Source organism: Callorhinchus milii, unplaced genomic scaffold (genome assembly GCF_018977255.1).
Source record: "Callorhinchus milii isolate IMCB2004 unplaced genomic scaffold, IMCB_Cmil_1.0 Scaffold5, whole genome shotgun sequence".
In the NCBI taxonomy this organism is placed as follows: Eukaryota; Metazoa; Chordata; class Chondrichthyes; order Chimaeriformes; family Callorhinchidae; genus Callorhinchus; species Callorhinchus milii.
Window position 1 is genome coordinate 35,218,844 of NW_024704746.1, and position 24,662 is coordinate 35,243,505.

Below are 24,662 nucleotides of genomic sequence, written 5' to 3' on the forward strand. Positions count from 1 at the left end.
AAGGGAATAGCTGGGGAAGTAGTTGCAGGAGACGCAGAGGTAGGGTGGGTGGAGGCATTTAAAGATATGAATATGGATCTTAAAGCCACTCTACTAGGAGGGGCACAGGGAGCCAGTAAAGTCAGACAGCATGGGGTAATGGAGTTACAGCGCCTCGTGTGGGAGAGAATGCAGGCTACAAAGTTCTAGCTGAATACATTGTAAATAGACAAAATAAGCAGGACTCTACATATAACATAAAAATGGATATCTTGTCACACCGAGCTGACAGCTGACTGAAGAGTCTGCAGATTTTTAATTTCAGAATTGGCAGTGTTCATGTGGTGCTTGGCAAAGTGTTAGTTATTTTTCAGTGGTTTCTTGTGAGATTAAGAGTGCTTGAGAGCATGAGCCCCATTAGAAAGTGATTTTTATACGACCCAGAAGTTTGATTTACCTACAATATTCAACGATTCTGTCCTACTTAATTTATTTTCAAGGTTATTCAAATGTACTATATGGATTATTGTTCAACCTGAAGTAAATGTTTCTATTCCAGGGGGCTACAAGGGAACCGAATCCGATCAATCACGAGAAAAGCCTTTTCTGGCCTGGATGCGCTTGAACACCTGTAAGTATCCTATAATTTGATGCAGCTTCAGCTAGTTAAATATTAATATTTTATGAAAATTAATGTCAATGATCTTGAATAGTTGACTTGCTCCAGAATGCTTGATCAGTTCAGTTGAATAGCCAGTATAGGGTGAGAGGTAAGCGATTTTCATAAAGAATATAGGTGGTATTGTGTATGGGTATAGAGATGAATTACTGAGCACTTAGCTAAAGAAGTATGGTTTCATTGTTTTCTTTGGGCTTTACAAAAGATGTAAAGTGGGGATTAATGGGCTTCTGTGGAGCAAGTGAAGTTTACTGACCTTTGGAACACATTGTTACTGTTTGATCAACCATTGCAGGACCTGTTTAGCTTAATAAAAAAATGGGCAAAGTTATGATAGTTGTATAAGAAAGTTAAACAGTTACTTGTAATGCAGAGTGTTTCTGTTGAAGGTGACACTGACATGGTGTTTTATTTTCTATGCTTTTTTACAGGGATCTGAACAATAATGCCATCATGTCTGTTCAAAGCAATACCTTTTCTCAAATGAAGAAGCTTCGTGAATTGTAAGTATTCATTGGCTTGAAACACAGTGTGGTAACTGAGACGGTTGCAATTGCATTTTAAATTAAGTTCCAGATGTTCGACCACGACAAGAAAAACAATTGACATTCATATAACTCCTTTCACAACAGAAGGATGTCTCAAAAAGTGCAACTCAGGGGTAATTGGGAGCTCATACTGAGGGTGGGTATGTGGGGAGAGGTGGCCAAAAGTGCAATAGAAAATTGTTTTTAAGGTGTGTTTGGACGGTGGGGAGCTAGGCAAGGTGGAGGAACCCTGGGATGGAGTTCCAGAGAGAAGGCCAAAATGATTGAAAGCTTGCGAGACAGATTGAGCAGGGGGACATGAAGCAAGCCAGTTTTGATGAATGGAGGGAGCAGCCAAAGCAGTATGATATCAGAAGGTTGCACAGGTAGGTTGGAGGGAGCTGGAGAGTTTTGAATGCGAGGACAAGGATCTTACGTTTGAAGCACGTGGGGAAGCAGATGGGGAGCCAGAGGATCTCAGTGAGAATTAGGTTGATAGTCTTACGAAACATTGTGCGAGACAGGACATGAGCTGCAGAGTTCTGGATGGTGCTCAGCTTGTGTAGGGAGGAACCTGGGAATCCAGCAGACATAGTAATAATAATAATCCTTGCATTTGATATAGCGCTTTTCACGTCGGGAGGACGTCCCAAAGCACTTCACAGAACACACTGTAAAGTGAATTGACTGTATATTTGTGGGCGAACACGGCAGCCAATTGCGCACAGCAATGTCCCACAAACAGTCGTAGATTGAAAATGACCAATTTATTATTGTTTTTGGTTTTGGAGGGATTATTATTAGGCTCTGTGTGGAGTAAGAAAACTTGCCCAAGGTTTCGCCCTGCCTGGAATTGAACTCAGGTCCCTCACTTGCAAAGCGAGTGCTCTAACCACTGAACTACAGGACTCCTAGTGTTGAAATAAACGAGCCAGAACGTAATGAAGTCGTGCGTGAGGGTATTAGCAGCCCTGAGGTAGAGGTAATGGCAGAGGCGAGTGATATTGTTGGTTTGAGACCGGACGTATGATTTTAGGACAGATGGGAGTTGAACATGACAGCAAGGTCATGAGTGAGCATCCGTGTTGAGAAGGCACTAATGGGAGCCGAGCAGGAGAGTCTTGGTGGTGTTGATATTTAGTGAAAGAAAGTTAAAACTCATCCAGGACTTCTGACTAAAAATCAATCAGACGGGTCATTGGTTCTTGAATCAAGGGAAGAGGTAAAGCGAGGGAGAGCTTTGGACTTTCATAAGGGAGTGAGAAAGGTAATGATGGCTCTAACTTGTAATGTTCAAATGCCCAATTCATGTGTGATCTCTCTTGATCTCAACATTCTTTTAGAGTTTCCATGAATTTTATTTGGTGTGTCTCATGAATATTTCTTTCTCTTCAGGCATTTGAATACCTCTAGTCTTCTGTGTGATTGCCAGCTAAAGTGGCTGCACGAATGGGTGGCAGACAATCGGTTTCAGCCATTCATTAATGCTAGTTGTGCTCATCCTCCATGGCTGAAAGGAAAAAGTATATTTGCCACCAAACCAGAGGATTTTGTATGCGGTGAGTTTACGAGATCAAAATGGCATATCATTTAGCCATGATGACAAGAGTATTTACATTTACTGTTAAAACTTAAATTCTATGCATTACATCTTGCGTTTATGAAGCATTGCAGTTATTTCTTCAAAACTAGATTTAATCCAGCAAATCTCGTTTTTTTAATGAAAATTAAACTTTTAAATTTTGTTCACAGATGATTTCCCCAAACCAGAGATCATTGAGCAACCAGAAACCCAAGCAGCAGTGAAGGAATCCAATGTGACTTTCATCTGCTCAGCAGCCAGCAGCAGTGATTCGCCAATGACATTTGCCTGGAAGAAGGACAATGAATTGCTGCATGATAGTGAAATCGAGAACTATGCACACCTCCGCTCCCAAGGTGGCGAAGTTATGGAATATACTACAATTCTACGTCTCCGACATGTCAATTTCAGCAGTGAAGGGAAATACCAATGTGTGATTTCCAATCACTTTGGCTCATCATATTCCAACAAGGCCAAGCTGACTGTGAATAGTATGTATCATGTTATTAAGAGGTCTATCAACTGAATTTTAATTAAAGAATTAAAGAATATTATTAATTTGAAATGCCAGAAAGTTTTAATGCATATTATCCGAGTAGCTATTGCTTGCTCTAGCTTACTTCAAAGTATTGCCCAAACTTTCTCCTGGAGAGCGGCTTTAAAATCTTTCTCCTGTCTTTCAGCAGCTACTTTCTATTTTTATTCATATCTGTTAGTATTTAGTTTATCATGCTCTTTACCCTGATCATTTTGTTAGTTGTCTATAAGATGTAAAAATACTATGGAGACATAGAGAAGCATTTCATTGATAATAACAACAGGGTTTATCATTTCCTGACAGTTCGACCAGTGTTGCTTAAGCAAGGGCCACTTTTTATGCTGCCTCGACCTGTATATTTTAAATTGCTGATTTCCTTCTGGCTTTGGTTTCCTGGATGCGGCAAGATGATATTCCATGAATCCACAGAAAATCAGTGGCATCCATAATGAACCTGACCTATTATTACATAACCATAGCAGAGGTCGAGAGCAATGCCTAAATGTAAGGCCGCCTTCCTCCCATTCCCTTTTGCAGTTGGTTGTTGAGATTCATAAGCTCAGTTCTCTCGTGGGAGGTCTTACATATGTGATTACATAGCATATACTTCTTTCAGCACTGCCAAGAGCAGTGATATCTGCAGGAAATATAGAGGAGGCATCAGGTGGCAAATAAAATGCAGTCATGGGTATCTCCATGTAGGATAGGCTTTTTGTGCGGTTGAACTTGTGGTTGTATATGGAATTCAGAAAAATATGTTGGCATTTATTCAAATTTCCAATTGCTTTGTGTCTTTTTAGTGTTGCCATCATTCACAAAGTCTCCAACAGACCTTACTATACGAGCAGGAGCCATGGCTCGTTTGGAATGTGCAGCGCTTGGTCACCCAATACCGCAGATAGCCTGGCAAAAAGATGGTGGAACAGATTTCCCTGCTGCACGAGAGAGACGCATGCACGTTATGCCAGAGGATGATGTGTTTTTTATTGTGAATGTGAAAATAGAGGACATTGGAGTCTACAGTTGCACAGCTCAAAACAGTGCAGGAACCATTTCTGCTAACGCAACACTAACTGTACTAGGTACGTTCTAACCAAATGCAGTGGAATCACTTGATAAGACTTTAGCTGGAGGTCCATAAAATTGTAACCTGTATAATAACAAAGTTTTGGTAGTTATTTATTATCATGGTGAGGCTGACCAGTTTGCTTCCTGTGCATTGGTCAACTCCTGGGTCATCAGTTTGTCACCGACATTACTTCCTGTGCATCTTCAACGTGCACTTCACCCCCTCCTGCTCCATCTCCTTGGACTTCTCCCTGCTCTCCTCGCTCAACCTCTCCCTCCACATCAACTCTGCCATTCACAGTCACAGCCACCCACTCGATTTGATGATCACCCGGGGTCTCAGATGTCACCATTACCGACAAGGCCGTCTCCGATCACCACTTCATCTCCTTCACCACCTCCACCCCCCTCCCCACCTCCACCAGACCCACCACCATCTTCTACTGCCCCTGGAAGAAGTTCCCCCCACAATCCCTAACCGCTGCCTTGGAGTCCTCTGAACTCCTCTCCCTCTGGCCTTCAACCCTCACTGACCCCTCTTCTGTTCTCACCCTCCTCCACAACACCCTCTCCTCCACACTTGACACTCTTGCCCCCATCACCTCTCCACCTCTCAAAGCCAGTCAGGAACCTCGGTATTCTGTTCGACCCTGAGCTGTCCTTTCTTCCTCATATCCGCGCCACAACTGGCACCGCCTTCCATCACCTCCGAAACATCGCCAGACTACGGCACTAGCTCACCCCTCACGCTGCTGAAACTCTGGTCCACGCCTTTATCACCTCAAGGCTGGACTATGGGAACTCTCTCCTCTCCGGCCTTCTCGGCACCTCCCTCCACAAGCTGCAGGTCATTCAGAACTCTGCAGCTTGTGTACTGTCCCGCACCAGACTTTGCTCGCCTCCACTGGCTCCCCATCCCCCAGAGGATCGAATTCAAGATCCTCATCCTCACCTACAAGGCCATCCTTGCTCCCTCCTACCTCTCCGACCTACTATCCCCCTACTTATCTGCCCGTACCCTCCATTCCTCTGGCTCCGGTCTGCTCCACATCCCCCGCCCCAACTGCCCTACCAACGTTAACCGGGCCTTCAGCCTCTCAGCCCCAAGGCTCTGGAACTCCATTCCCCAATGCCTTCGCCTTGCTTTCTCCCTTTCCTCCTTCAAAGCCGGTCTCAAGACCTTTCTCTTTGACCGTGCCTTCAGCTCCCCTCTCGACTCTCTACCCCCTCCTCGCTCCCTCCCTTCCCTCCCCTCACTCTGACTATTTCCCCCTGCTCGGATCCTGACGCAACTGTCCAGCACCTTGGAACGTCCTCCCAACATGAAAGGTGCTCTATAAATGAAATGTTGTTGTTGTATGTTCAGCATGCTGGAGTTGATGGCGGTGACCTATTGGGACCATTTTTAGCAGAGGAGCTAGCCAGTGCAAGAAGTGAGCCAGTCTCCGTCAATCGAGTCTTCTCCTCATTTGCATTATAAATGAACCAGTGCAATATAAACCCAAGCATTTTACAGTGGAGATGCTCTTTATTCTTATTCAACAAAAGTAAATTAGGTTGTAAAAATAAGGATCCAGTTTCCAACACCCCAAAAACTACAGATCTGTTCTTTTTATTTGTTTTAATTCTGTTGGGAATTTGATTACTTATACAACCTTAAAAATTCTTATTTTGTGAATTTCAGAAGATAACTGACTTGTATGAAAAAATTGCAATTAATGTTATATAAAATATTACCAACTACTGATTTATTTTTAATCCAGAAACGCCATCTTTTGTACGACCACTGGTTGACAAAACAGTAGGAAAGGGTGAAACTGCTGTCCTACAATGTATAGCCGCTGGGAGCCCCCCTCCAAGATTGAACTGGACCAAGGATGACAGCCCTTTGACTGTGACAGAAAGGCATTTCTTCGCTGCTGGCAACCAGCTGCTGATTATTGTAGACAGCAGCATAGAGGATGCTGGAAAATATACCTGTGAGATGTCCAACACGCTCGGAACCGAGAGGGGCAATATTCTCCTCAATGTCATGCCCACGCCAAACTGTGATTCTACGCAGAGCGCTACACCATTTGAAGAGGATGGGTGGTCCACAATTGGAATTGTAATTATAGCTGTCGTTTGCTGTGTAGTTGGCACTTCATTGGTGTGGGTGGTGATTATTTACCATACGAGAAGGAAGAGCGAGGACTGCAGCGTGACAAACACAGGTAAGAGAGGGCTTACTATTCTGTAACTTATGGATCCTTCCTCAAATATTTGAAAGAGGAAGAAAATGATCAAATCTATTCTTCTTGTAACATTTCTATTCAATTTATCCCAGTTTCCCTTCTTTCCCTCCTGTTTATGAAAATGATGCTGTGTCCCACAATGATAATTTATTCCTTGATGCACATATTTTCAATTTTTTTGTAACATATTTTGCACTTCTGGGGTTTTTGAAATGACAGTGATGCTTGCCCAAGCATAGTAAATTGCACAATCTTTTGCCAGAGTTGAAAGCTTTGCAGCACATTTCTGTCTATTGCAGAGCAGACCTCAGTACCAGTGAATGTTGTCTGATTGGTACCAAAGGTTCAACCCACTATAGAGAGTGAAAGCCACCTTTGTTTAATTGTTCTTACCGTTTTTTGTCATATTTTATAGTTATGGAAAAAAAATACTCTACTGATGTGTGGATCCAGAAGTGCAGGCAATCCTCTGGTACTTTCATATAAGAGTCTAAGTGGCTTTTATTGATAGTTAATACTCTTCTTAAACTGCATACCAAGTATTACTGGTTGATGAGCAGTAGCAGCTAATTTGATGTACCATACCCTTCCTTCCCCTTCGGACACTGTCTCAGCTAAGATCACAGAACTCAGAACTGAAGCAAGAGTCAATTCCACAATCTTCCTGATCACTGTCTCAGAATTGTTAGATTTATCTACTGATGGTAGAAGGCGCCATAGATGGACCTGCGTCTTATCCTAGCAAATTCTTACATTCTAACATATCCCAAGTTATTTTTTTAAAAATATACTGATTCTTCATTTTTTCACAATAAATAGACTATATGCCATATTTCTCTTATGTAAATTGCAAAATGAAGATGCTGTATTGCAAAAATTGAATATGCCGCATTTATCTTAACATTTGTATTATATATAAACTAATTGCAAATTAGCTTTCAAAGTAATAATCTATCCCTGCTGCAGTGCTTCTTCTCATTTGCCTTTTTCTTACCTAAACATAAAATAGTTTTGTGGTACTTTTTTTAAGAGAGAATGGGGAGAATATGATGTAGTTTTATGAATTTTTTGGGGGGATTTACAGATATTTGTATTGTACAGAGGTTTGTAGAATTATAAACCATCTCTTATTGCAATTTATTTTTGTTCCACAGACGAGACAAATTTGCCTGCAGATATCCCAAGCTACTTGTCATCCCAGGGAACACTATCAGATCACCAGGAAGGTTATGGCCGATCTGAAGCTGGAAGTCACCACCAACTTATGAGTGCATCGATGAATGGGTATCTGCTTCAACACAGAGGAAGTGATGGTAGGCTTTCAGAAATAATTTGCACACAGAAACTTTTGAGATGCTGCAATAATCTGTCTCCAGTTGCTTTGTAACTTTACTTCTAACATGAAAATTGTAATATAAATCCAATTTGTTGTGATAACCACATTGTCAATTTTCACAGTGAGATTTGGGAGCTGGTGCTGTTTTATCTTGCGTGTATATTAGCCCACCGTCAAACTTGTTTACCAGGTTCTATCTCAACTGTTCCAGTCGTGCATTTTATTTTTATGTTCATACTTGGACATCACCTAGGAGAGTCTGGAGGAGAAAAAAGGGGAAATTGGTTGTATTTCTATTATACAGTTTCTGAGAACAACTCCTAGTGGATTTCCTTTGTTAAATTATTCCTTCTCTGGCCAAGGAACCTTTTTAAAGAAAACTATTTAAAATAGACAAAACTTTTACAGATTAATTTGATCAGTAAATATTTTTGTTTTCTTAAAGCTCTTTGCCACATGGACAATGGAAGTGATACTGATCTGGAAGCTATGGCTGATCCGCTGGTTTTTCATGACCAGGACCGAGCAGGGTCTATGTACATTGGACGCATTTTGTACGATACTGACACGTTGGAAGGTATCTGTCATGAAGGTAACTGTATGCTGGATACATTTACTACTTTGGTCTAGAATGTTTCCGAGGAACATGCCAAAATAACCTCAACACTGGGACGTCCTCCCGACATGAAAGGCGCTATACAAATGTTGTTGTGGGGAATTGTGTCGATCTCTGCATATGCATCAAACTTGTGTTAGTGGCGTGGAGTTCTGTAGCATATTGGTTAGAGCATGAGGACCTGGGCTTGATTCCCTGGCTGGGCAAAACGTTGGGCATGTTTCCTTATTCCACACGCCTCTGTTTACCTAGCAGGATGCAGGAACCTGGTTGGTAGTCGATTGGCAGATTGCTTTTCCGGGGTTAATAATCCCTTCAAAATAAAAATGATGATAATTTGATCACTTAATCCATAACTGCTTGTGGGACACTGCTCTGCGTAATTAGCTGCTGCATTTTGCGACAGACCACACGGAGCAACAACTCTTTATATCAAAGAAGCTTCTGCAGCATCCAGTCAATTGGCACTCAGATAGTATTAGAAGTAGGGGCACTTTACAATGATGTAGAATGTGCACTCAGCCTTGACTTGAAAATCCAATAAATACCACGAACAGAATATGCCTGCATGTTCAGAGTGACGGCTGACTTATTGTATTGCTATCTCAGGCATCCCATGTCACTCAATGCTGCTTGGATGTTTCAGACTATTCTAATTTTATTTAGCAAATAGCTTTGCTTGCTTCATATGTCTGAAATAGTGGCACCTTTTTAGATTTGTTACACTGGTCTCATAAGAGTAAATAACATATCAGGACAAACTGCAGTTCATTAAATCACTGAGACGAGAACACTGAGCAGGATTGCAATTTAACATTTCCAAAATGTCCTGAATTTCAATTGAAAGTGCCAGCAGGTTTCTGGAATTAATATCTGGTTAATCCTTTCTACAGATCACATATGGCATTTATTTTATATTTAAATTGAATTTGATTTTTTAATTTTTTTTGACTAAGTATAGTAACATTTTAGTGACTATCTTTAAAATTTGATCTAAACCAAAATATTCCACTGAGGGTATTTTTATTTTGATCACTTACACCATTTGAATGGTGTGAAGTACATTTCTATTGAAATGGGTAATGTTTGTGAGCAGTTACAGAGACCGTGATATGCAAGCTCCCATGCAGGTTTGTGGTGGTACATATTCACACCTCATTCTCATTCAGTTGGTGAATAAATAGTTCCCAAATTGATTTCTCCCGGCTTTTAGAAGTTTTCAGCTTTGTCAAACCTAGCTAATAAGTTGTCTTATGCCATGGATTCATTTGTAATGCCTTGGCATAGTTCAAAAGCTATTTTGGAACAATCCTTCTGCATGCATAAAGCATTGCAATCTTCAAATGTTTTACAAAGATTTGTGGATTAGATGAAACCTAATTTGTCTGAAGCTAATGTTATTTATTTCCCTTAAACCAGATGATAACTTGGATCAGATGGCAGCTTGTCCAGATATTTATGACTATTCCAACGCATATTCTAAGAAAAGTGAGTTCTGTCCATATACACAAGTGCCTCATGAAGATCCTTTTGACCACGCTGTTGCAAGCACTATGATGCAGCTACCAAATGTGAACTTGTTCAATTCTATTCACACTGTGCGCAAAGGGGCTGCTATTGACATCCCTGTTTCAAGCAAGAATCCAGAACAGCTAGGAACTACACATAGCACATATGGTGGTATGTCACTTTGCTATATGTCAGCTTTTGTGTATTTTGCGGTATGCTTTGGTGATGATAAAAAAAGTAGCTGTACTTTTTTGCCTTATTTTAAGGTGAACGTTTTATATTTTCTTGTGTCCTCTTAATGCTGTATCCATGCTCCCATCAATTATTTTGCTCCTTCAGTGAGGGGCTATAAGTTAGGAAGTGGATAAACATGCGTCTTACATTCTGGAAACGCAAGTTATGTTCAAAGAATACTTTGAATTCTGTGGTTGATTGCACCTTTGTAATGTTGCTTTTATTCAGGATTAAAAATTTGCACATACAGTGTTTTTTCTGCTTCACTGAAAGTGGAGGAGAAGGAATTTGTCTTCTGGCCGAATCTGTCAATGGGCATTAACGTATCACCAACTTAAAATGCTTCAGTAGAATTTTTAAAAAAACAAGTTGCGAGTATTTTTAGCCCTTCAAAACCTCTGTTCTATTTGTTTATCTTAACTGTTCCATTCCAGTGTTGAACAAAATTGTTTTGTTATGGTGCTACTTTTGTTTTAAATATATAATTCTATCACATGGCCTGTTACAAAATAAGTTGGCAAATATCTTTTGCAAGCTAGATCTTTAAATGTTACCCAATAATTTGAATTTGTGTACCTTTGCTGTGTTCATTTGTTTGGATTACCCTCTGGGCTCTTGATCACGTTTCTATTTATATGTTGCCTGCTAGAAAATATTTTGAAGTCTGCAAGGGGCATTTAGTACTCGGCAGATCATGATTAAGTAAATACTCTTATCAATGTACAATTCAAATTAATTTGGGAACTCTCTTGCTTTATTTGTATCCTTCAGATTGCTTACATTGCATCTCTATTCGTTTGCAGGAACATTTGGAAAGCCTCTGTGGCGAGCACATCAAGATCCTTATTCTGGTTATATCCAATCAACTGCATCTCAGTCGTTGACTCTTCATAGTAATCCTCAGACCTTAATAAACAGTGACTCTGAGGCTGAAGAAGAATGTGAGGAACTTGCAGTTTCTGTCATTGGGCAGCACAGTTGTACCAATGAACAGACATTTGATAAATGCAGGACTCCAACTTTTCAGGCTTACGGAGTTAACACATAATCACCTGAACAATATAAACTGTCGCATTGAAATGCATTGTACCAAAGAACGACTTGAACAAACTACCTCACAATCCATTTTGCTTCAATTGCCTCAAGAAAAGAGACTCCTTCCTTCAGGAAAACATTGTACCTGGAGAGAACGTAGATCTCTGTAAACTGTTGGTTAATGGGCCAAGAGGAAATATTGCCATTATATGCCCTTTTATTTTGGAAGCAATATCCTTCTGAAGTATGATTTGCTATATTTTTAATTATTTTATACTTTTGTGCTGAATATTTTAGATAATTTCACCTGTAAATTAATTATGTAAATAATTACCATAAGTATTTTACTTACATTTGTGATATGAGCTACCCTTTTTTGTTTTGATTTTCTAGGATTTATAATTGGCAGTACAGCATGTTAATTGGTGGTGCTAAATCTGATGCCAAGTCAGAATTTTGGTGCCTTGTTTGCACATTAATAATGACAATAAAATGGCATTTTGCTTTGAACTAAATAGTTTTAAAGTGATTATGTCTTTGTGATGATCTGATATTTCTTGCAGCGTTTGATCGATAAAGCCATCTCGGACCACCACTTCATCTCCCTCAGCACCTCCGTACTCCTTCCCCTTTCTCAACCCTCCACCATCACATATCATCCGTGAGGGAAAAAAAATTCCTCCCTCTCCACTGCCCTGGAGTCATCTGAACTCCTACACCTCTGGCCCTCCCTGATCGATCTCATAATATAATTCTCCCCACCCAGAATTCTCCCCACCCAGAATATACAATTGCTCCAAAATGATCAGACCAGATCTGCCATGAATCTGTGTATCGAATTGATCTTGGTAGATAGTAAAATACCAGTATTGAAGCACAGGTAGAGTGCTATGTAAGCACGTTGTTGTAAAGATATTAATGGTAAAATGGATGTGCATTTTAACTAAATTAACTAAAGATAGAGAAAAATAATCTTACTCTGCACTCAGTTTTGGTATTGTAATCAGAAACAGTAAAGTAGGGATTTTATCCATTAAAATACAGTTCTGGAGTGGGGGAGGCTTAACATTTTTCATGTCAAAAGGGGAGACATTAAGGGATGAAAATTGGCAAAAAAAAAATACGTTTAAGGAAATCATTAAAGGATTTCTGAAAGATCAAGAAAACAAGTGAAAAGATTTATTTGCGAAGCATTGCTCTCAAAAACGCTTTGTCCCAGATCACAAGCAGAAAATGTGACGGTTCTGAAGCCAAGTAATGCACTTGGGTGCCAAGGATGCATCTTAAGTACATACAGTGCCTGTGCCTGAGGTCACCTGTACTTCATTGCAGTGTTCATAGGTCACCTCCGCGTATGATTTACGCACCAATCTGTAGGACACCAAAGTGTCTACATCCTGTAATAGTTGGAGAATTTGTTTTTAAAAAAAAATAGGTCCTTGGTCGTTCTTACGTTTTCTGTGTGAAGTTTGCTGTTGTCTGCTACATTTGTTCTGCTTTGTGATGTGTATTCATTCATGTCGTCACTGATGTCCAGGAGATACGAGTACAATTGGCATCAAGTTGAGGTAAGCTGATATTTACTGACTTTGACCATTGCTAAAAGTGGAAATAAGTAAATAATAATGAATAAAAATTTATTGGACAGCAATAAATGTACCTTGTTAAACAGCTGTACCAATATGCATCTGAGAATTACTGAAAAAGTACATATCTATAGCAGTTTATATGCTTTATATCTTTAATTAAAAACACAGTATTAAGGTTTGAACATTTCTAGGATTTGAGAGTTCTAAACACACTCCACTTTACAACATATCCTGTGAGGTGCTTTGGGATACCCTCTTGATGTGAAAGGAGCTATACCAAATGCAAGGAATATTATTATTCAAAAAGAGAAAGGAATTTCTCCTGGTGTTTTGACCTACAATTCCCCAAATAAAATTGGTCATTCACTTCATTTGGGACATGGCTTTGTGCAAATTGGCTCCTGCATTGGCCAACAAAAGTATGGTTATAAGTTTCTGTGCATCATGTGTAGGATTTTGTGACAGCTTCCTGGCGTGAAAGGCTCTAAATCAAGTGTCAGGAATATAATTTTTGTGAGATTAACTTACATTTAAAGGGGTCTTCCAAAAAGGGCATTTTTGTGATGTTTTGTCTCCAACGATGTGCATGAATGAAAGTGCCATTAAAGTTTTTTTTAATACTAACAATGTTTTTCCGCACGCTGCACATTTCTTTGTTTTGACAATGTCTGTGCTAATTAAACATTGGCACTCACATAAGAAATCTGAGGTGACTTCCCTACCAACCTGCCCGCCCCCTCCATTCATTGGGCTCCGGCCTGCTCCATGTCTCCCACCCTACCATCGGTGGCCGGGCTTTCAGCCCCTCTGCCCCCACACTCTGGAACTCCATCCCACGGTCCCTTTACCTCGCTTCCTCCCTTGCCTCCTTCAAGGCCGGTCTCAAGACCCTTCTCTTCGACCGTGCCTTTGGTCTCCCTCCCACCTCTGCTTTCCCTCACCCCTACACTACCCCTCCCTCATGCTCGGGCCCCAACACCTGACCGTTCAGTGCTTTGGAAACCCTCCCGACGTGAAAGGCACTCTATAAATGTAATTTGGTTGCTGTTGTTGTGACTTGCAATATGATTTTTTTCATCTTCCTTTTGGTAAAGTGGCATATTTTGTATTCCCTTTCCTCAATTCAGCAGAATAACACCTGCTAATCCATATCCTGCCACGCTGCAGCATACACTACCGTTTGTGCAGGATTTTTTTTCCATATCGCTTAAATTTTGAATTATCCTAAGGATTATCCTATAAATGAATATGTAAAATTGATACAGCTGGGTATATACATGTACATTACTGTTTAAGTGAACATTTGTCAACTGTTGAAGGTTTCTAAAGAACACAGTACAGTGTGTAGGCAGTGGGCAATCACATTTATCAATCTATTCTCTGTAGGGGGGAGGCTGAGTGGCGGAAAAGGTCAACAGATTATCGTTTGGGCTGAGCTTGCTCCAAGGTGACATGTTTGGCAACAGAATATCAGAATCCAGTTGAGTTCCAAGCGAGAAATTTGCCAGATATTCCTCTCAATAACAAGTTACTTGGTTTTAGCTGATACAGTACCTCAATGCACAGTCTGTTCCATTGGTAAGAAATTGCAAAATGTTTGGGAATGACATTAGGCCAAAGATGATACCTGCTGACTTAAAATAATTGACCTAAGCTTCTAATTAGTGGCAGCTCAGGGTGAGAAACAAATAGGGCATTGTCAGCAATGAACAATATATGTTTGTTCTTGACCTGCCAAAAAGGATCCCTCCGAGGTCTTGGTTGGGGAAGATTTACATTTCTTGCATGAGCAGTGCAAAACAAGTTGGCTTTCCTCATGAGCAATCCAGTAAAATGAACTTAGAACCCTGAATATCCATTTGCATCTGGATTCAATGACTTTGCCGGTAGTATGAACATACAATTGTATGTAAATTAATTTTGAGCTAAATGTTTTCCTATTTGGATGTATAAGTGCAATTTTCAGAAAATAGCTTTGTGCGCATGAATTGGAGAGCTTTCTTTTTGTATGCTAACAAAGAATAAGTTACTAATGCTGCATAAAGTTAGTTGAATGCTGAACTGCTATAATATCTGGTGGTTTCTGTTAAAAGCATGATTGACATACTGTGAACAGAGCAGGCATCTCATTTTGCACCTCTTACTTGGGTATTGACTTTACATTGAATCTATTAACAATCTTGTTCAACAGCTGCTGTTACATATGACACAAATGACTGACAGAAGAAGAGAAAGTATATTGGGTGAACTATTGATTGATTTTGTCTTGTGATATTCACAGCATCAGCATGAAAGAAAAGAACACTGCACAGAAGTCGAGGTCTTCTGGGTGGGAAAGCAAGGACAAAAGCATGGAAAATACATGCACACTACACAAAAAAAGGTTCAGTACCCTACTGTGAAAGAAAATAATTATTGTATATCAAATAACTGCCTTCTAATGAATAAAATAAATAGGAAATATTCATCAAATTGCTGTTTGATTTGATTTTTATCATTTTTATCTCATTTTCAAGACAAATATAGTGATACTTTTTCATTGATCAGTGGAAAGGTGTAATACAATTAAGTTTAAATTCATAAATTCTTATCGTGTACCAATAAATCTGTTCAATTTCACAGAAGATTATAAGATTAGTAGCATGCATACATATTTAGTAAATTAATTGCAACAGCAATGGAATAAATCTACTAGTTGTCAAATTGTCAGCATAGCTTTGCTAAATACATTGTGAAAACTTGGATTGCATGTTAAAATATTTGTTTCAAATAGGATTCCTAAACGTTCGCAATACTGATTGATGGATCAAGACGGTTGGTGCTTTTATTTAGAATAATATCCAACAAGAATATAAAATATTTACTAGTTTCTTTGGATTTCATTGCTAACACTTAAGTCTTAATTGGAACCCTGCACTTGGCAATCAGTGAAATATTCTCTTTATCCAATTGTGTTCACTTAAAGGTGTAATATTAGCATTCTGGAATGCTGTCATAAGGCTTGGTTTCTGGGATAGCTGGGAATGGCAACTTGCCTTTAGTTGCATTGTTGGCAGTTTTGCAGAGACAATTCATGTGACAGTAAGAATATTTGCAAAACATTTTTTTTAAAATGAATTGTGTGGTGATTCAGTTATGGTTCGAAACTCTGACTGTCCAGCTCTTGGGACATCCTCCCTGGTGCTATTACAAATGTAATTTTGTTGTTATTTAGGCAGGGTACAGTGAGTTTTGCTACTGAACAGCACATTTGCAGAAGGACCAGCTCGATCACTAGTCTGTGCTGAATTAGCTGATCTAAGCCAACCCAATGGTGATTGACTTTATTCTTCCAAGACTAGGAAGGGGAAAACAATATGCGTCAATATTACCATCTGTGGATGCATAGCCTAAACTCATTTGTCTCAAACCAAGGAAGATTCACGCAAGAAGAACCTTCACCTGAGTTGTGTGCCAGTTAGCTTCTGTAGAAGTGTACTGCATCACATGTCATGATCTTAAGAAAGGAGTTTTAACAAAGAGGGAAAGGCTACATAATCAGTAAGGCGATGGCAACTGGATGGAATCACTGCACTGAGTAAGAAGTCCCTTTGTATACACATGTGGAATCTCTTACAAAACATGATATTTCTTGTGTTTGAGATAGTATTGATTTGGCAAGGTTCTATTATCGAAGTGCTGCACAGGATTTACTATAAGAGCAGTGACTGTGTGTTTGGAGATGAACTTTGAATACTCCAGAGCTTGAATCAACTTTTCAAGGTACACTGCACGTTTTGCTGTGTATAGTCAATAATGAGCTTCAAAGTACCCAGGAACTAACATGGCTTGTTGAATCCCATAAGTGGTTTACACAAGGTGATGAAATGTAAAACTGACCCACTGTGCTATTTAGCATTGGATTTATTGTATACTTAACTGCAGGTTCTGAAACATCTACTCAAATGTTACCAGCTAGATTTCAAATTGTGCTGAAACACTTAATTGTGAGTTATCAGAAAAGGTCAAAATAACTGGTTAACTACATGCCAATGAAACTACTGCTTTCATTTTAAGTACATACACCTGCTAATCCAATAACAGGGAGTTACAGCCCTGGCTGGCAGCCATGTCTATAAACCATCTTAAATGATTCTTAAGTGCTGGCAAATGTCCCTATTAGAATATACAGGGAAATGAAATGGCATTCTAAACAAATATTTCCTTTAAGGAAAAATTCTAAGGCTTCCCAATTGGTAAACTAGAAGACTTGAGTTTGCATCCTGTTTTCCACCCTTCTCTAGTTGCTGCAAATGCTGGCCCGTGGTGAAATATAATTCCAAGGGAGCAGCAACATTCTGACACACCCAACGAAATGGTCGTAGCCTAGCCGGTGAGCATAGCCAAGATATGCAAATTTGGAGAGCATCGCAACTGAGACTGATCCTGTCTTCACTCAATGTCCGCCTGATACATTTTTGGAGAGGAGGGGGTGCGGGCACAGGGAAAAGATGAAATGACACCAGAAAAGTAAATTACAAAGTTAATGAATAGAAACCCCCCCCTCCACTTATTCGAATAAGCTTGTAAGAATTCAATAAAGAGCTAAAAATTAAATCTGTGAGATTGTTGCAATAAAATTCCATGTAGAAAGAGAAGCTTTTAAGCAATCAGTTGAGGTTTATTTCAGATGTGGTGGAATTTCTGTTGGCTTGAAAAAAGTCAGCATTGAATAATTTATGAAATGCAATTTTCCCAACCTTTATCTTGTATGTGGTCAAGGACTTAAGGTGGTCTGAATTACTTTCAAGTCTTTTGATTGCGAATAACAAAAGCAATTGTAATGCTTTGTGCTGACACAGCTCACCACACATGTATGTTTGCTATTAATTATATTCTTTGAGGTTTCTTGGGTTTCACTGTGCTGTAATATTAGCAGGAGACGTTAAAATCCATAAATAACTGTTCAGGTTGGTTCGCAGCAATTTGTCAAAGGTTATACTTGCATTCCCATCATTCTGTTATCTAACACTTCAGTAACACCAGCTCTGTGTTTAGCTCTTAACATGAATCACTAGAAGCTAGGAAGACTTAAACAGATCAAAATGTTAAAATACAGAATCGATGGGTTTAAGTGCTCTCTTTATATACTCCTCTGAGGGATTCTGAAGTTTTGAATCTCTCTGGAATTCTCTTTAAAGACAAAAACAAATTCCTTTTGGAATCGAATAATGAGATGTTCCTGAATAGTAAACTGGATGCTGAAATAGTGAGACCATTACAAAAATATTATACTGTACATTAATGTGAGTTAATTGCTCTCAGAGCTAAAGACAGAACAGATGGGAAAAACATTTGGGCTATCATCTGTCACAGACAGCAGGAAGTCCACATACCTCGTCTGAGCAAGATGACATTGAAAGCTGCTTCTGGAATGCAGGGAGCATCTTAAAAGGAAGCATTAAAATTATAACAACCGGACTTGCTAAATTCCCAAAATACATTTCAATGATAGTGTTACTGGGCAAGGCAGCCCATCTCCTCATCCATAGATACATCAGCTGCTGGATATTAAATTCACACCTGGGATACTGGCACACTGCAGTTTTGGTCTCCTTATTTAAGGAAGGATGTACTTGCCTTGGTGGGGGTGCAGCGTAGATTTACTAGGTTAGTACCAGTGATGAAGGGGATGAGTTATGAGGATAGGCTGACCAATTTGGGCCTATATTCTCTAGAATATAGAAGAATTAGAGGGGATCTTATAGAAACCTATAAGATCATCAAAGGGCATGATAGAGTAGATAGTGGGAGATTGTTTCCCCTGGTTGGAGAAACTTAAACCAGGGGACATAACCTTAAAATTAGAGGCCAGCCCTTTCGCACTGAGTTGAGGAAGAACTTCTTAACTCAAAGGGTGGTGAATGTGTGGAACTTGCTACCCTGAAGGGCTGTCGATGCTCAGTTCTTGAACATATTCAAGACTGAGATAGATATATTTCTTATTGCAAAAGAGATTAAGGGATATGGGGATAAGGCAGGTTTATGTTATTAGCTGGAGTTAGATTAGAAGATCAGCCATGATTGAATGGCGGGGCAGGCTTGAAGGGCCGAATGGCCTACTCCTGCTCCTACATGTTATGTTAAATCATTTCCCCCCACTCTGCTGGACAAAGTACACTATCTGTTGGAAAATGTGCATTTGTGAGCAATTGAATGAGAACAAGATTAGGTTTGGCTTCAATATCCAGATATTTGATGCAGCACAAAGTTCAATTCACTGCGTATGTTTAAAGCCAAGCTATTGGTTTGTATTTTTCTGTGTATTCTGTTCAATGACCCCTCACCTTCCAGTTAAATAGCCTGTCACTTGGGTGGTGCGGTATCAGAGAGCTACTGGTTTATGTTACTTGATGCACACATGACTGAAAAGGGAAGCGAGAGGTATAGGAGGTCTAAACGTCAATATGGATTGGTTGGGCCGAATGGCCTTTTGCCACCTTGTATCGCTCCATGTAAATAGGTCAAATCGTACACTGGCATCATTGCTTCAGGAAAGGGATGGAAAAGGAGTGGGGAGTCTCCATGCTGCAACATTTTATTTAGTGGCACTTTGCTGTAGTCGCAAACGATTCCACAACCAGCTTTCACTCCGCACACAAGCAAATAAATGAACAGAGCAATTCTGCTTTTAGAAAATTTATTCAAAACTATGCTGTATTGCTTTACGATACATACACAGGGGAGTTTGTGGTGGATTCTTCTGGCTTAGTCTTGACCAAGGGCCCAATTCCCAATAGCACACATGCATGCTTATTTCTAAGACCCCCTAATGTTGTCATTGCCAGTGTTATGTCTCTCAGACTTCCTAACTTTTCACTTTGAAAAACTAAGGCAGAGTTCACAGTGGGATTGTTTGTCGAGAGCAAATTTCACTTTTCTGAATAATAAAATGTGCTCAATAGGTAAATAGGTCAGGAAAATTACTATTCAATTTGACGGCTATAAAGGGTTGATCTTTGAGTATATTCTGAAGACGTGCTGTTTAGGCTTATTGTTATTTAGTTTCTTTGACATTGATTTTAAAACTAGCATGTAGTCTATTTTTGGATTATTGGGCATTACTGGGCCATTTCTACAAATGTAAAGGATCAGAAGAAATGAATGAGACGTGAAAAGCGCTATATCAAATGCAAGTATTATTATTATTATCTGTCTGGCCAATTCTAAAGTGAAAAAATAAATTTTACATGACTCTAGTTTTCATAATCCCTCAATTGATTTCTTCACTTTATGCTATCCAGTTTCCTCTTGAATTAGCTGACAGAATCCGCCTCCATTGAGTAGTCTATTTCCATATATTCAAATAGAGATCATTAACTACCAATCAGATCCATGTACATTCTGATGGGCTGTGGAACCATTGCTAATGGTAACTAACTAAGGGTTTGCATAGGAAACACAAATGAAGTCAGCACAAGTGAACTCCTTCCCCAAGTGTGTTCTTATTTTAATAGATTTCCATGGGAGTAAATAACTCACATTTTGTAACAGCAGTTCCCTGGATGCAAATGTCACAGAGCCTTTCATTAAGAAGTAGTTCAGTGCTTCATGCCTGTTAAAAATACGTTCTGTTGAGAGAAAGTGGAAAGATGCTGCAATGCTCCTGTATTTGCTAGTTACTCCATTAACCTCTTCTGACAAGGCTGGGCAAGTGATTTCCCCTCCCATTGTGATCAACAGTGTTGTTTACATTCATGTCATCCTCCAGCTATTTCCTATTGAGTGTTATTGTAAATGCCAACTATTCCAATAATGCTGTGTTACATAAGTTTAGCTCCTCTGGTATGACACCGAATGCTTATTTTCTTTCTGCAGGTTGCATAGTTCAGCCTTACTTGTATTTGTTTGAAAGAGAAAAATATAGAGCTTTTTCCAATCAAACCAGTTTGCCATTTTACAATTGAATTTGGAGTTTCTGTACTTTAGAGTGGGTGATGTCTGCTTTTACTTACGTTATAAGAATGCACAAGGCACTGAAATTCAGTAAATCATGTGAACAAATTTCAGTTTGCATATTGTATGTACATTTCCTCTCTTTGTAAAGGAACATTATAGACCACAAATCAGTGCTCAGGGAGCCAGTTCCTGCCCACAGCTGACCACTGGCATGTTGTTGGAAACTACCCGGCATGTTGCAGTATCTCAAAAAGCCACACAATTACTGTCTAATTCCAGCAAAGCGCTGTGTTCTATTGTAATCTATGAGGAGTCGACCTTGTAAAAAGTAATACACATGCAGTAACGGTGTTGAAGTTACAAGGAATCACTTCTGAAACAGCTGGGACAGCTTCATTGTAACCCTGTCCGAATCGAGAGCTGAAACAATTCCCTAGAACAGAAGCACAGCATTTCAGTAATCTCGAAAATCAATTATGAGGCCCTTGCAGCTTTCTATCTGAAATTATAAAAATTACAAACTCTGAAGGTTCCTTTAAGTGATGTTGGCAGTGCTGTCAAGCTGCGCTGAGTTCATTGCATATCAAGACAAGCAAACAAAAGATAAGAGCCCATTACCAAGTGTCAGTCCCTTCAAGAACTATGTGGTCTAAAATTTTGAAGATGCTAATTCGCTAATAATGAATGCTGCCGGTAATCGGATGTGCTTCATGTCAATTGCCGGGAACTCCAGGAAAGAAAGTTGCATTGGAGCGGAGTTCCTGCGAGTCAGTTCAACTCGTATCTGATTACCAGTAGGATTCAATATTAATAATAATAATAATAATCCTTGCAGTTAATACCCTTAACATTGAAATGTTTAATCATTTCACAGAGGACTGCTGGCAAGTGTATCTGTAGACAAATCGTGACCAACAATTGGCACACAACAATGTCCAACAAATAGTTATAAAGTGAGTAATTTTACCTAGAGGGTTATTGGGCCAAGACACTGAGAGAAACTTGGTATGATCAAAGTGGTTAGTTTTTAGGCAGCTTTTGAAGATGGATAGAGATGGATAGGGTGACTGAGGCATTGAGGGAGTGTCACTTTCTAATTACCACAATTCCTGGGACTAACAGAGCTGCTCATGGCTTTGATTTCATGGATTACACTGCCAAACAAAACTTCCCAGAAATAAATAGTTTTAAGATCAGTCAGTCTTTGATATTAAGCAATTCATTGAAGTCAGATCAGCAAAACACACAAACAGGATAGTTTGGTAAATTTACAACATCAGTGCAGATGATAGGTTAGGCTATTGAAAATCCTTTTAAAATACTTAATATAAAAAAACTTTCCCTTTAACCTTTTGCAAATAATTTTAAGTACCCCTGAAGGAACGGTATCATAAAAGAAAGTAACCTTTGAATGTCAGTGAGCAGAACACTGGAATATCTCAACGATACTGGCAATATCACAAAATGACAAATGTCAAGGAATTTGCACAATATGTACTTATTGTAAAAGGTACCGTTCCATTGACAGGCTTTGAACGAATGTATACGCAACATGCTCCAGCCAATATTCAATTGAGAACTGATCTTCCTCTTGTATTAAGAGCACCACTTTCCAATATATTAATGGGTAAAAATATATCAAAATAAGGTCAGTAAATGACTCATTGTAGCCTTTACCTTTCATACAAACGTTACTAAAATTCTGTGTTTTAAGGTGAAATGTTTTATTATAAAACACCACAAGGCTATTTATTGACCAAATACAGTAATGCAAATCAATAATATATACTACATGGCACATATCTTCATTCAAAGACCGATTACCACCACAATGTAGTCAGTAATTTACCTTTCTTCTTGTTCCTTACACTCAATGCATTCTCGTTGCTGTTTGCTTCCCAAGTGATAGTAAGGACCATATGAGAAGTGTTAAGGGCTAAAATAAGGGTCGCAAATACTGTGGTGTCAGGCCGACTGATTGTAATTCAAACCTGTTGGAATTTCTGTCTGTCTGGTAAGGCAGTTGGGTGCTGTCAGCTCATTTGATCCCCACGGAAGCATCAGTTGTAAGCATAACTCCTGAGCAGCAAAAATGCAAGTTATGTTTAGAGTTATACATGAAAAAGTGGCATTAAATATTTCTCTGGAGTTTCTGCCAACGAGAACCTGGATCCATTTGTATCTGTTGATCATGTACAATCTGTTGAATGAATGTTAGAGCACTGAGAATGATGAATGAAGCCAGTGCCATTAGGTGCAGGGCTTTGAGGTAGGCTCATGAAGCTGATGTCCTGTCTGAAAATGATCCTTAAGATCCCGTGATTTTTTTCAATGTTGCCTTTTTGTTAAAACCTCTCTGAAAGCTGGCTCTGGTGAATTTGTAGTTGTCATATTTCTCTCGCTTATGATATGTCCAAGGTAAGTTAACATCTATACCAATATGGAGCAACTACTGCTGTGCATAAACAATTAAAAAAAACAGACATTGAGGTGAAGCAATGGGTGTAACAACAGACATTGTATCTATGGTGCCTCCAGGTAATGAGCACTTTGTAAAAAANCAGAGGAATAAGATCAAACGTGTAAATTGTTGGCATTAAAAAGTGACAAGTCCCTGGACCTGATGGTCTGCATCCAAGGGTTTTAAAAGAGGTAGCTCATGAGATAGTGGAGGCCTTGTGTCTGATCTTCCAAAATTCTTTGGATTCTGGAACAATTCCCATTGATTGGAAGATCGCAAATGTCATACCACTATTTAAGAAGGGTGGGAGAGAAAAGATGGGGAACTATAGACCAGTTAGTCTGACATCGGTGGTAGGGAAAATTCTAGAATCCTTAATTAAGGATATCATAGTGGGATACTTAGAGGATCACAATATGATTAGACAGAGTCAACATGGCTTTACAACAGGGAAGTCATGCTTAACAAATCTTTTAGATTTTTTTGAGGACATATCAAGTAGATTAGATAGAGGGGAATCAGTGGATGTAGTGTATTTAGATTTCCAAAAGGCATTCGATAAGGTGCCGCATAAAAGGTTGATCCACAAGATTAGGGCCCATGGAATTAATGGGAATATATTAGCATGGATTGAAGAATGGCTAACGGGAAGAAAACAAAGAGGAGGGATAAACGGATCCTTCTCAGATTGGCAGGATGTGACTAGTGGAGTGTCACAAGGATCAGTGCTTTGGCCTCAACTATTTACAATCTAGATTAACGATCTAGATGAGGATATTGAACTTAATATATCCAAATTCGCGGATGACGCTAAACTAGGAGGGAGAGTAAACACCGAGGATGACATAAAAAAAAATGCAACAAGATATAGATAGGATAGGTGAGTGGGCAAATAGGTGGCAGATGAAGTATAATGTAGGGAAGTGTGAGGTCATCCACCTAGGTGGCAAAAACAGAAGAGCAGATTATTTTTTAGAAGGGGAGAGACTAGATAGTGTTAGTGTTCAGAGGAACTTGGGTGACCTTGTACACCAGTCACAAAAAGTTAGTTGGCAGGTACAGCAAGCAATTAGGAAGGCTAACGGTATGTTGGCATTTGTTACAAAAGGGTTGGAATATAAGAGTAGGGCAGTCCTGCTTCAACTGTATAGGGCCCTGGTAAGACTGCACCTAGAGTATTGTGTGCAGTTTTGGTCTCCTTATTTAAGAAAGGATGTACTTGCCTTGGAGGGGGTACAACGCAGATTCACCAGGTTGGTACCAGGGATGAGGGGGATGAGTTAAGAGGATAGGTTGAGTAATTTAGGCCTATATTCTCTAGAATATAGAAGAATGAG

The 24,662-nt window shown here is 39.4% G+C and overlaps 1 protein-coding gene across 1 annotated transcript in view; it reads left to right on the plus strand.

Annotated features, from left to right (window-relative positions):
* Positions 1-11,852, plus strand: part of LOC103184752 (leucine-rich repeats and immunoglobulin-like domains protein 3) — a 45,447-nt gene extending 33,595 nt beyond the window's left edge. The window contains exons 10-19 of the mRNA XM_007902930.2: positions 539-610; positions 1,090-1,161; positions 2,581-2,744; positions 2,938-3,258; positions 4,106-4,387; positions 6,137-6,586; positions 7,762-7,920; positions 8,389-8,535; positions 9,979-10,239; positions 11,106-11,852. Coding sequence (XP_007901121.2) covers positions 539-610; positions 1,090-1,161; positions 2,581-2,744; positions 2,938-3,258; positions 4,106-4,387; positions 6,137-6,586; positions 7,762-7,920; positions 8,389-8,535; positions 9,979-10,239; positions 11,106-11,350 — 2,173 coding nt within the window. The 3' untranslated portion in view covers positions 11,351-11,852. The remainder of the gene's footprint in view (positions 1-538; positions 611-1,089; positions 1,162-2,580; positions 2,745-2,937; positions 3,259-4,105; positions 4,388-6,136; positions 6,587-7,761; positions 7,921-8,388; positions 8,536-9,978; positions 10,240-11,105) is intronic.
* The last annotated feature ends 12,810 nt before the right edge of the window (positions 11,853-24,662 follow it).